The sequence below is a fragment of the Pangasianodon hypophthalmus genome, chromosome 17 (assembly GCF_027358585.1).
Source record: "Pangasianodon hypophthalmus isolate fPanHyp1 chromosome 17, fPanHyp1.pri, whole genome shotgun sequence".
In the NCBI taxonomy this organism is placed as follows: domain Eukaryota; kingdom Metazoa; phylum Chordata; class Actinopteri; order Siluriformes; family Pangasiidae; genus Pangasianodon; species Pangasianodon hypophthalmus.
In genome coordinates this window covers 15808712-15822048 of record NC_069726.1, presented here as the reverse complement: position 1 = coordinate 15822048, position 13337 = coordinate 15808712, and the positions used below count along the sequence as shown (strand labels likewise).

The 13337-nt window shown below is 40.2% G+C and overlaps 1 protein-coding gene across 3 annotated transcripts in view; it reads right to left on the bottom strand.

Annotated features, from left to right (window-relative positions):
* The window catches only part of LOC113543513 (roundabout homolog 1), a 193568-nt gene that overhangs the window by 116691 nt on the left and 63540 nt on the right, over positions 1–13337 (bottom strand). The window contains exon 1 of one of the 3 annotated variants that reach the window (XM_026941780.3): positions 8130–8959. The exons of the other annotated variants lie outside the window; for them this stretch is intronic. Coding sequence (XP_026797581.3) covers positions 8130–8265 — 136 coding nt within the window. The 5' untranslated portion in view covers positions 8266–8959. Of the gene's footprint in view, positions 1–8129; positions 8960–13337 lie in introns of those variants that run through there. 3 annotated transcript variants of the gene reach the window in all.

Sequence of the window (13337 nt, the reverse complement as noted above, 5' to 3'; positions counted from 1 at the left end):
TCTTCTTTAATTAAAGACTTTGAATAATGTGTGCATGTGTATGTGCGTGAGTCTGCCCGAGAGTAAATGAGAGGGTGTAGGCCCAAGTTCCACATGCGTTTACTTTAGCAACTGTACGCATTCTGGTGAATGTTTGACTGAACGAGCGCGCACACATGCCAGTGTGTTTGCCTACCTGCAAGTGATCGATCGCCGTTTCACCTCATCAATCAATAGGCACCTTGACACTAGCACAAAGGTTTACATGGAGCTAAATGGATATCTGTGACCTTTGATCCCTCCAGATTCTGACATTTTAGGCTTGACCTTTGAGCTGACATAGCTCAGCTTCACGAGCCACATAAACAGATCCGGTTTTAAAAAAAATCACTCTCAGTGGTGTGGCGTGTGTGATGCAGCTATCCATCCCCGCTGAAACTGGATTAGCGCTGTGGGGGTGGTGCTGAGAGAAGCCTGGACATTAATTGGCCCTGTGGAGCCTGCTGTGCCGTGTCACGCCGGCTGTCAGGAGCCTCCCAGGACTGAAGGGAGGGGCTAAGCGGGCTGTAAAATTAATTATGAGCAGTTACGGAGCAATCTGTCAAAATTTGTTTTTAGCTACTTCCACCTGCTCAGGGTGAGCTAAGGGACTGGTGGCATGTTGGCATATGTGTACATGTGACTGTAAGTTCTTATTAATGATATAATAAATCATGACGACCTAGAAACTACCTCGTTAAATACTGATACATATTGATAGAGATGCCTCAATAAAATTTTTTTTTTCAGAACAAGCACGAGTACAAAAATGTCCATACCAATACAGAAATGACGAACCTACTTAGTATTACACTACGACATCTGTGGTGTCATGGAACATTTTTATTTAGTCTTGTATATGTTTCTACTATTTAAATAGCAGCCACAAAAGGCACATACATTTTCTGTATGTTCATGCACTTAGGCTATTAGGGTCATTTTTAATAACGTTAGTTAGTTAATTTTAAATGTAGCTAGCTGCAGTTGTTACCTTGGATTTGTGAGTTTTGTTTCACTTTGAAAAAGCTTCTTGTAAACCTGTAAGCAACAGGGGCGGAGCAACAGGGGCGGAGCAACAGGGGCGAGCTGGCATTTGACCCGGCACTTTTCAAACTACTGGGGCAGTGACGCAGCACTTCAGGCAGTTCTGACTCAGTGGAAGAACTAATCAAAACGTCCAGTACAGCTGGGGATGGGACATTTCTCCTAAAGGGGATCTCCTATGAGCGATAAAAGGTTAACCGTGCTTTGGTGTTCACTGGCGCTTAATAATCGTCTGGTGAATCAGTATCGTTACCGTTTCAATATTTTAAGTGGCATATGCACATATTCTATATTCTGAATCGATTACAGGAACATTCTTCAAATTACATTCTTCAAATAAAGTAAGTAAATAAATAAAGACAAACAGCCTATGGCAGAACTTTAAAACATATTTTAAAATTAGTGCTATCTAACTTTGTGAATTAATTTTTTTGCTCTTATTAGCTCCCTGGGGAGTAAAAATGCAAAATGAAGCTTGTGGGGTCGAAACAAACTACTCTGACATTCATTAAAAGGTGTGTTGTCATTGTATTATAATCAATATAATGAAACCCTGGCTCCATATAGTGCTAAAAATAAAATACATACTTAGTCTTTATGTCTTTATAGACAAATGACAGATGTACCTCTTCTCTCAGACAAAAGGATGATGACAGACCCAAGATCTCAAGATCTCAAGATCTGAGTTCCCAGGAAACAGACAGGTATGCATGTAGCAACAGTTTAAGCATTGGTTTAAGCAATGGCTAGCAATGGTTTTCAATCTGTTTACATTTGCCTGTCTCTGAAGCACCTCAGTAACTTTTTATTAACTATCATTAAAAGCATCACATTTTGTCCCACCACTTTTGGAGTAGTGGTGCCACCCCTGCCTGTAAGTCAGTTACGGCTCAATGTTTTCATTGCTTGTGAATTCCTCATCAATGACCGATACTGGCTGATCATCAAGAACAACATACTGGGTAAGAGCTGTCATTTTTCCTCTCCTAGGACATTTTTTTCTTGCCTAGATAACATTTGTTGCAGTGTTGGTTGCTGCTGTGTGCTGCTAGCAATGAACTCCTCGTGCTGAGTTGATTTTTTATCAGGTTACTTGTGTGACAACATACACTTGGCTTACATCACATAGAATCATGTGGTATCAAATGTTGGTATTGTAGAATTTGTAAAAGAGTATGGTATTGTATGGATACCCAATACCAGTATTGGTATCAATGCATCTCTACATAGTTCATTCTTAGTTCATTCTGTGGTACTCTGGTAAGCAACTGCAAAATACATTAACAGAATGAGATCAGTCCTGGGAAGGGCCATTTGTGTCATCCACTTTCATGGTCTGCATTCACTCTTACTCACAAGCAAATCCAGGCTAGGTTTTAGACAAGGGCAGCTTAAAAGATAAACCCATTGCTGTGAGTTTCTTCCACTGTGGATCTATGTGTCTGGCAGGTAGAGGCCAGGCAGAGAGAAAATGGATTATAGGATCATAAGGCTCATGTGAGAACTATGTTGCTTCTGACCACTGGCACAATCCCAAGAGATACTTCACAGAGGCCAAGTTTCTCACTAGTTTGAAACTTCATCTGGGAGGCAATCTCAGGTGATCTGTTGTCAGACTCCATCTTCTTAAATGATCTCTAGTGAGATCTGCCTCTACTTTTTTTTTTTTTTTTTGAAAAATGGTGCACAGCAATGAACTGCTGTAAAATGGTTTTACCAGCTCCCTCATTTTCACAGCGCAGCTAAATGCTTGAGTTGGCCAACATACAAAAATGCCTATTGTGTCCCTGCCAAGACGTTGCCATTAAATGACAGACTATCATTCACAACATTCACACATATGCATTTTATAGGCATAATGCAACCAGATGAGCTCGCATGGTTAACAATGTAGCACAAGCTGACTGACAACACTAATTTCTATTCACTGTTAGGCAAATTCAAAACATTTGGCTGAATTCCTCCAATCAAAAGAATCTGCTGTTTCTTGCACATGCAAACATACATGTATATACATATAGAAGCAGAAACATGCAAACGCTCATCCTAAACTGGACTTAGACTTAGAGAGGCTGCAAACTCAGAATAAACAGACACTACAAGGCACATGGGACCTTTCAACTTTTAAACCACCGACAAACTCCACCAGAAATAAATGTTTATTTAGAGAACCAGTCATCCTAAAGTGACTGACCTCCTTGCTGAATGAACAAACTATCTCTCTCTTTCTCTCTTTCTCTTTCCATCCCAGCTGTGATATGGCTGAACTCAAGCACTAACACTTAGGAAATAACCAAACAAACAGCTCCTAGCAAGAATAATCCAGTCTGGTTCCTCCAAAGTCATTACAGGCAAGTTTGTCCGCCCCTGGGGCAGTTATTTACGGTCAGCCAAGACTTGAATAGAGAGATACTTGAAAACAGGAAACTGATAGCCATACTGATGTCTTACAAATGGTAAAATCATTGGCACAATCATTAGTGATATAAAAACTGGCTATAAAAAAACTGGCCATGGGAAAAAAAAACAAGCTGCAATCATCAAACCAGAGGTTAATCAAAGTGTAATATCAAAGTCATAACAAAGTCTTCAATCAGGATCGATAAATCAGTGGCAAAACCTTGTGCTAATACATGAGTTATGTGTTTGACCTTTATGAGAAAGTTCCCACCAAGAATGGGTGGAGGCTTTAGGATAGAAACTAATACACAAATACAGATTCATTCACAACTCTATGGCTAGATGAGAAAGAACCATGCTCAGTGGTACACGAAGTGACCAGCTTAGCCATGGCAGCTGTTAGCCTTAGGCCTACAACACATTTGATGATTCAGTGGTTCCATTACTCAATGTGACTATCTGCCACAGGCATGATTCAAATCCGACCCTTCACAATCGCAATAAACATCTCCAGGGCTATGAGGAGGCTCACTGGAGGACAAACACTTAGAGAAGTGCAGTGTTTTGGGTGGAGGTGTGACGACCCCAGAGAGATGGAGCACGTGTTAACGTTCTACATGACTTCCTCTGCCCGAGGGGCTTTGGGCAGGACTCCGAGATGACTAAACACCACAGGAAAGCCAGATATAAACAAGGAAACCCATCAGGAAACCTTCTATACAGTTTTGACAGTATATGCAAATACACACGCACACACACATGCACACATACAGTCCTTTACACATGTCACAACGGTTCAGTTCACACCTTCAGCAAACAACATGGCAAAACTCAAATAAATCATTTCCGCTGGTTATGTTTAAATACAGTCCATCTGTGTGTCTGTTTTCTTTTTAACAGAGATACAGCAGGAAGTAAATAAATTCTGATGCTTATAAACCAAAAGAGTTTATTATAATTATAAAAAATTATGAAAATGGTAAATTAATTGTGTAGGGCAGTATGGTATAGGAAGGATTTAGTTCCAGGTCCTTATTCACACAATAGCATCACTTATATAATGCCTCAGTGAAAAGTAGGGTTTAGTGGACTGTCCTACGTGGTACCCTAAAAATTTTCACTTCTCAAAAACAGTTTATGCTCAAGTCTCAGCCTCGCTTCTGTGGATAATCTCACCTGGATACTGTAGATTTATCCCTAAAAACTGCTGCTGTAACCATAAAGACTGTCTGGTGCGCATCCCAGGACTCGTTTACAATATGTTCATACTGAACATCCCTCCAATCCACTTAGTACTGTTTGACGTTATAGTATACAGTTGTAGAAGAGGAACTTTTCATAATCACTCTATCCGGTGTCACCCAGAAGAGCATGGGTCCCGTTTAAGTCTGGTTCCTCTCAAGATTTCATCCTCATGTCGTCACAGGGAGTTTTTCCTTGCCTCTGTCACCTCCATCTCATTAGGGATTTAAAACTACATCTGAATTTCTATATTTAATTGAATCAAGGAAGTGTGTTAAAATTAGTACAGGTCAGCTAGCATCTTTTGTGCATGTCTTAGCAGTCGTTTATCAATCCGTCAGGTTAGCCAAAGAATATAGGCAGCTTTACAAAGCCTTAACTAAACATGTCATCCTCTGAGCCAAACAAGAAAGATGTGTGTGACAGCTTGTGTTAAAATGACAAATGGTTATTGGTTTGTTTTCCAACAGCAAGAATTTTGCCTTTCCTAGCCATCATGAAACATTCAACCCACAAAGAAAACACAGTGAATGCACTTCAAACACCAGGGCACCAATCATCATGGTAGCAGAAACACTAGAAATGAGCTAAAAACCATTACACTGTGCCTAGCCCAAATTGGACAAAATAACCTGCAACCGTTAGAAAATCATAGAGACAAACGGCTTGATGCTACATTTAGCTTTAATTCTGGTTAAAGTAGATTAGAGTGTTAGAGATTCAGGTTTTCCTCTTACCAACACATCAAATTTATCCCATAAATACCTTGGTAATTAGCTGATGAAGTGAATAAGGTGTGCTAAATAAGATAGAATGCTAAACTCTTCAGGAATGGAGACCAACACCTCTGAACTACATGCACTTGCCTTTATACAGAAGAGCACAAACTGTAATAAGACACAATGACTGAGAACCGGCTTCAGAAACAGAGGTTATAGAGGCAGTATATGAGGTGACTAGAAATGTTTGCTCCTTTTCCCTTCCTTCTTGCTCTGATTAGGAGAAGCACTCTCAGCTTTGGATTTACAGCGCTTCCAAGAAGAAACCATGAGCGAGACATTCAGTCTGTCCACAGAACTGCAGTGCTCACATCAGAGCAGAAAGTCAAGCCCTAAATCTAATAGACATGCTGGCTTTCCACTGGCACCAAAAATAACATGGCACAGCACCCATTGGTACCTCTGGGTGGGCAAAAAAAAAAAACTGTCCTGAATCTGTCTCTTATACACTGACTGATCAGACCAGTAGCACGGAATTAAGATTATATTTCAGAAAGACTTGAGGTAACTATGTATTAGCAGTGTGCACCTATGCCAGGTCTGCGGAGTCCCTTGGTCGGCCAGAACATGTGCTCCAAGCCACCAGAGCTTATTCAGCACTCCCAGCGGGCCACATCATCCCCGCTAATGTACCGACTGAGGATCTCTGTCTCCAAAACGCCATGTATCCTTCTGAATGCGTGTCTTTTTTTTCCTCAAAAACCAGTGTCAACCTCTAACGACCAGCAGTGTGGGTTTTTCTTGCATCTCCAGCATGAGAGAAGTTATTTTCTCAGTGTATTCCTTCAGAAAATGAAGTGCACATCTCTGGCAGAGGGAGCAGTGCTGGTCAAAATAGTATGTTAATTAGTACTTCAAGAAGAGCAGTAGATTTGTTATTGATTCCTACAGATGGGATGAATAATAGCAGTCTGTGGAAGAACAAACCACTTTTCTCCAAACTCAGCAAGTCGGAATTATAGATGACTTCAAGCCTTTGTTTTGTTCGGGGAGGTTTTTAGATGGTTGTTCACACAAATATGTTTTACTTGCTGGAGCTTTTCCAGAAAGCACCACACCTGCATCGGCCTGCACAGCGATACCTGAGGCACATCTGTGTCCCGCTATTGTGCTGCTGTCCAAGAGATGAAGGAGTTACAGCGTGGCATGCTTTGAATTCCCCTACAATAAAGGAGTAAAACAACCAAGGAGGACAAAAAAACAGCTTTTAAGTCGTCCACCTGAAAACAATCCATTTGGTAAACAGCTGGCTTTTTAGAAGGGAAGGTATGCGGGGCATCAAATCATTACAAGACCATTCGCCACACTCGTCTCTGTAGTCTGGAGGATGGATAAGAAGCTGGAGAGTGTGCACACATACATACAATACATACAAAATTCATCCTACAGTACAGCTCCAGAGCCAGGTCAGTCTCTGCAGGTGCCCTTAATGCATGCTGAGCTTTCCCTCAACATGTTAATGCAGCAACACCCAGCCTGCTGATATGAGACATTGCTTCCCCACACTACACCACCTCATTAAGCCATTTCACACCGGGAATGAGACCAGAGTGGGACACAGCTTCCCCTGAGGCATATATATATATATATATATATATATATATATATATATATATATATATATATATATGTGTGTGTGTGTGTGTCTGTATGTAATTACATTCTAGTGTTGCCCTACTGTACACAGCAATTCATTGCTAGTATTGCAGCATCCCATCCTGTTGATAACCTGGAGCAAAACAAATCCTTCTCTGAGATACCTATTCAAATCAGGCAGCAATGTCGGTGCTTTTTTCAAGCCCTTTGTCTGTGCTCTTAGTGCAATTGAATAAGCAGGAACCCGGAAGCAATTAAAACCAAAGTTTATACATGCAGTGCAGAGTCATTCGCACTTGAGTCGGACGAAGTTATAAATAAAAACAGAGTCTCCATTGTTCATCTTTCGCTCACTGTAATACTCCACCGGTTCACAATGACACAAAGGTGTGACTCATAAAGACACTAAGGTGTGACTTCGTGGAGCTGCAAGTGAGACTAATGACAAGCAGCGGGCTGTATCACAGACCATATAGCTATATCATAGATGTCTACATCACTGTCATTAAGCTATCACAGGTCACATGGGTGTGTTAACAAATCTGCATTAACTATAGCATTATCTATGTTTTGTTTTGTTTTTTAAAGTCCAGTTTAGAAGCAATATTGGACTTCTTGCATATAATTTGACTTGGAAATTGAGTTAGGGAATTATTATTGCATTAGCTCATGATAAGACCTAGAATAATGAGCTTCCTTCATGGAGTTTTTTCTTTTTTTCCAACATACTGACATATTAATTCCTAGGTAAAAGCAGATTAAAGTACATCTTTTTATTTTTAAAAAAAAAAAAAGATTTTTTGGAAAAAAAAAAACATGGTTTCATGAACAAGCTTAAATGAGCAGTAGTGCTTTCTTGGCCATTTATCAGGCTCCTAAGGGTCAGTCTGTGCATCACATTACTCAGATCAGCCCAATCTGTTGCATGAACATCCATGTTTCTGTAAATCCACCAGGATATAAATACAAGCTCATTTCATCTCTTAGTTAACTGAATCATTCTGCACTGGCGATTTAGTTTGTGTTAGAACATTTAAAAGTTGAGTTTACCTGAGCAGAGCTGCAGTAATCCCAGTAAAATGTAAATTCCTATACAGTATGCCATCGTTCCCGGTTTCCTCTGGGAATTAATTTCAGAATTCCTTAAATTGTATACACTCCTGCTGGACATGTGGCATAATCTCATCGTCCCAACTAAAGAGTGGATCAGTCCTTGTATCTTTCCTCTTCTCCTTCCTCTTCTTCTTCCTCTTCTTTTAATTTATTACGCCTGTTCCTGCTGGGGTTGAACAATCCGATCTCATGATGTCCGATGGCATGGAAAAGTTTATGAAATGGAAATAAAAATCTCCGGGGTTTGTAAGCCGCGCGCGTCTTTCCGCTGCGTCCTGAAAGAAACTTTGTGCTTATCTGCAGAAAAGTGCGGCTTGTCCGCTACATGTCCCGCTTTTCCCCCGGCTCTGAGGACTCGCTCAGCCCTGGCTGGAGTTTCTCCGTGCTGGAGGAGGCGGTGGTGGGAAAAGCGCTCGGGAAAACTCCGCCCGAGCCACTCCAAGACCTGTGCGCGGATCTCCTGAGCGTCCTGGACCAAGTGCTATCACCAATCCATGCTGTGCAAGTGACCCCAGAAATGGACACGAGTCTCCTGTAATGACCACTGTTCAAAACTGTTTAACGCTGTTTGTAGGAATCGGTCAAATGTGGAATTCTTTACATCGCTTTTTTATCATTTATCACTCCGTTCAAACGCTCACGCGCGATCTCGCGCTTCTGACTTGTGTGCTTTCGGACCAGTTGGTGATTCCCTGCTGTGCGCGCTCACGGAGGCGGGTGCGCGTGACCGTGTTTGAGTCGTACAGGCGGTTTAAAGAGAAGTGAGCTCCCAGTGCCTCAGGTAAGTGGTACATAGGAGGATGGAAGAAAGGAAGGAAAGAAGGAAGGTATACATACATACATACATACATACATGAATACATGCATGCATGCATGCATCTAAACAGAAAGAAAGAAAGAAAGAAAGAAAGAAAGAAAGAAAGAAAAAGAAAAACTAATTGATCTGCAGTTTATACGTTACTGCACTTTAATGCCCAAAAGCAATCAAGTAATTGGTACACAGAAGGAAGGAAGGAAGGAACTAAGGAAGGAACAGAGAGAGAGAGAGAGAGAGAGAGAGAGAGATGTACTAGATGTACTTCATCCCCAAGGAGAAATTTGGGAATGGAAAAAAGGAAGGAAGGAAATGGTGTAAATATGGAAGACATACATACAGAAGAAACGAAAGAAAAAAAATGAATGCATGAGTGAAAGAAACCCATTATTACTGATCTGCAGTTTACGTGATTTTCATTTTCGTTCATTGATCTTTAATTCCAAATTCAACTGAATATAGTAAACATAATTACTAGGAAAATAAATAAATTGGCCTTTAATAAAAATTCTGTCATAAAGTAACTATTTACAGTGCAGTGCCAAAAACCATATAATGATTGTGCATGATATTTTCTTGACCATTTGGATTATTATAGTTATATTTACACAACTTCTGCCATATTAAGTGATTGTAGACTAGCCTATCTGGGTTAAAATCACAACAGGGGACATTGATTTATGAATTCAGTTTAAGACATTATGCACACAGAAAGAAAACTGAAGTGGCCACTAAACTAATTTACTTAAACGCATTCATGAATAGTCTGTACATTTTATACAAAAAGTCCCCTTTTTTCCCCTGAAACCATAATAATTATAATACTATGCGATTTGGGACAAAGCCCGGGTTTGCTTTAAGTCTCGTGCAGTGAAGCAGGTTTGAGGACGCGCGTGCACTACAGTCGCGAGCACGCGCGCCCTCTGCTGGACCCCATGAAACATTACTGAGTCGTTTTTCTCTACAGAGGGAAATGAACAGCTGACACTGATAGCCCAGGGTCTTCCAATCCATCTTCTGTAGTCCTCTAGTCCTCCTGTACTGCACTTTTATGTGTATTTCCTGCTGTAACACATCCATTTTAACCTCCTAAAGAGCTTGGGAATTAGCTGATGAAGCATGCTGGAGCATCCGAAACACTCCAGTGTGTCCGAGCACTCCAGGACCAGGCCTGGAAAACACTGCTATCTGAAACATTTTGCACCATCTGATTTTATGTGCTGTTAAATACCTCATGCACATTAGTGGTTTAAATGTGTGTAATGTATACTTAATCCACCCTTACAAGCTAAAAGCTATATAAGTGCAAGATTTTTACAGATATATATATATTTTCTTTATCCAAATATGCACACCATAACCTCTTTAACTGTTGTTAGGTAGTGCAGGCAGTAAAAATAAAGTGAAACCATTCCCAGTTCAATCCAAAGATTATTATAACCATTTAATCTGCTCTTTTATATCTCTCTGCAAAAGCATTTCAGTGCAGGGAAAATCTTTTTTAAAGCTCATGTTTATAGGTGGCTGCTGGTGCGTGCTGCCGAGCACAGGATTTTATTGATGCTCTACTCTCTTAGCGTGCCATGCAATATCCCGCACGTTGAAAGCCAAAGAGCACAGCTCTTTCACTGAAGAAAAGCAATGATGCTGTTTTCAGAGCTCTTGAAAAAGAAGCAGCATGTAATTCTGCCCACTGCCGACCGATGCCAAATCCACAGGCCTCTCCCCATTCTGGTCCTGACTAATGTTCTCCTGCTGAGAGGGAAAGAACATAAGTGCATTAACTGCACTATGCACTCCTGCTTCAAATCCTTTAATTGGCTGTTGTGTACGACTGGCCTACCAGCTGAATGCTTGCAGCTGGAACATTACCAGTGCTATAAGGAGCATAGCTCACAGTGACCTATACACAAACAGCAAAAACATGACCACTCAAAAACCACTCAATAGCACATTCCACACTCCTCTGCCTTCTACCTTTCGTCTAGCTAGTTTATGCATCTCTCATAATTGCAGCTATTGAAAGTTTGTCTCACAATTGCAAGTTGAATTGAGAGCAGAACTATTATAATGGCATTAATAGAGCATCTCAGAGCAGAGCAATATTTGTTGAGGTCTGAGTCAACCTAAAAGGAAAAATCCACCCTGAACGACTTGCATATTAATCTTTATAATTAAAGCTCGTCAGTGGTGTCCATGATTTATATTGTAATGTCTTTTTTTTTTGTTTAAACCTCTTTCATTGATATGTTGGTCAATTTTCATTGTCTGTGGTTAATAGTTTCCAAAATTACACATAATGCCATTCGACTGCCTGCTAATAGTGGCGTCAGTGGGATTTAGTCCTTGCTTCATCTCTACCTAAAGAGAGTGATGCAGCAGCGCTTTAGTCCTTTAGTCTGTCCAGTTCTCTCACCTCCTCATCTGTACACTCTGTACACTCTTCATCTCTACTCACTGTACACTCCTCATCTGTACACTCTGTACACTCCTCATCTGTACACTCCTGATTTGTACACTCTGTACACTCCTCATCTGTACACTCACTGTACACTCCTTCTCTGTACACCCTGTACACTCCTCATCTGTACACTCCTCATCTGTACACTCCTCATCTGTACACTGCGCTCAGATGAAAATCCAAAGCTTCCAACATTGCACTAGATTCTGGACCTCTGAGTCCAACGTTTGCTGTGTCCATTACTTTTAAACTGGATTTCTCATTAATATGACATTGAACATCACTGGAAAATGGTGAGTGAGAAAAGAATCTCTTTTCCTTTTGTGTTCAGACACAAAGATCGTCTGAGATCAATTAAATTTTTTTTTTTTCTATTAAAGACCATTGAAACTGTACTAGCAATGCTGTCTATGTCTGCACACAACTGCGAACTTATCAGGGGAGTAAGGAAAATTCAGCAACAACCAACAAATTACCAGGAGAATCAGTAAACTTATCACAAATATTGAGATATAAACACATTTGTATTTCAGGGTGGACTCCAGGGTCTACCAGCAGCATGTGCAGGTTTTTATATGCCTAGGACAAATTTGTATTTGAAGACTAATCTAATTTGTTTCTTGATGCAAAATGAACAGTCATAAAACAGCATTATTGCAATTGCTTCATAGCTGCTCTGTAAATTCTAATATTCAAGGGGTTTGGTCAAAATATCTACAAAGCAACAATGGTGATTTAAATCAACATAAACTAGATGTGATTAATTGTGCAAGAATTGTATATACTAATAGAAGTAGAACTTGGGTGGCAGTGCATATTTGAGCTCTATCTAATTTTCTCTCTTTGTCTGTTCTCTGTCTCTGTCTCTCTCTCTCTCTCTCTCTCTCTCTCTCTCTCCCTCTGTCTTAATGGTCTCTTGCAAGAGTACTTCCATCCATTGCTCTGACAACACTGTCTGGCATGAAGCTAAAGACAGACAACTGAGGAGGCACACAGGATTCCCCAGACTCTGAATTAGTGCGTTTCTTTAGACAAACTCAATTCTTCCTGACAAACAGTGGAAGCTTTTAGTCAGGGCTTGAGTTAAGGAAGAAGAAGAGAGAATGCCAGTCCCTTAGAAGAAGGTAATAAAAAAATCTTGTAAAACCTCCATCCCCTTTTCAAAGCTCTGTTGAAGTTATGTTACATGATATCACTTGAGATGTTTAATATTCACACACACACACTCACACATACACACACACACACACACACACATATATATATGTGTGTGTGTGTGTGTGTGTGTGTGTGTAAAGTTGTACATGTATTTCAATTAGCAGACTGGCTGCTATCCAGCAAACTTCTCAGGTTAAAACTATAACAGGTTCATGAGGGGTTTTCCAGCCACAAGTCTAGGCATATTTTTGGCACCATCGAAGACAACCCTCTAAGGAGCACTTTCTCCTACTTGTAAAATAAGCACATAGGAAAAACATAATTTATTGGAAAATTGGAAAAGAATTATCTGAAAATGCTTTTCTGTGCAAAAAAAAAAAGAAAGAATTCTAATTGAACAGATCAACCATTTAACCACTCCCTTGAAAAGATTTTATAGTTTACTACTATGTATTCTTTTTGTCCATGCTTATGTCCATTTTAAGTACAGTCCATAAGATAACCAACATTTGTCAGGATAACAAGTACTCCTCCAAACGTGTACTTACCTGGACGTGAATCCATATTAAATAGTTTGAGGGCTTTAAGTATCTTTTTCCTACATAGGCTACTACACATACAGTATGTGGACTATGCTGGACAAGATTTGAAATTCTTTTATAATATACCAAAGCACCAACACTGTTTATACATTTAATAATGTTTTCCAGTC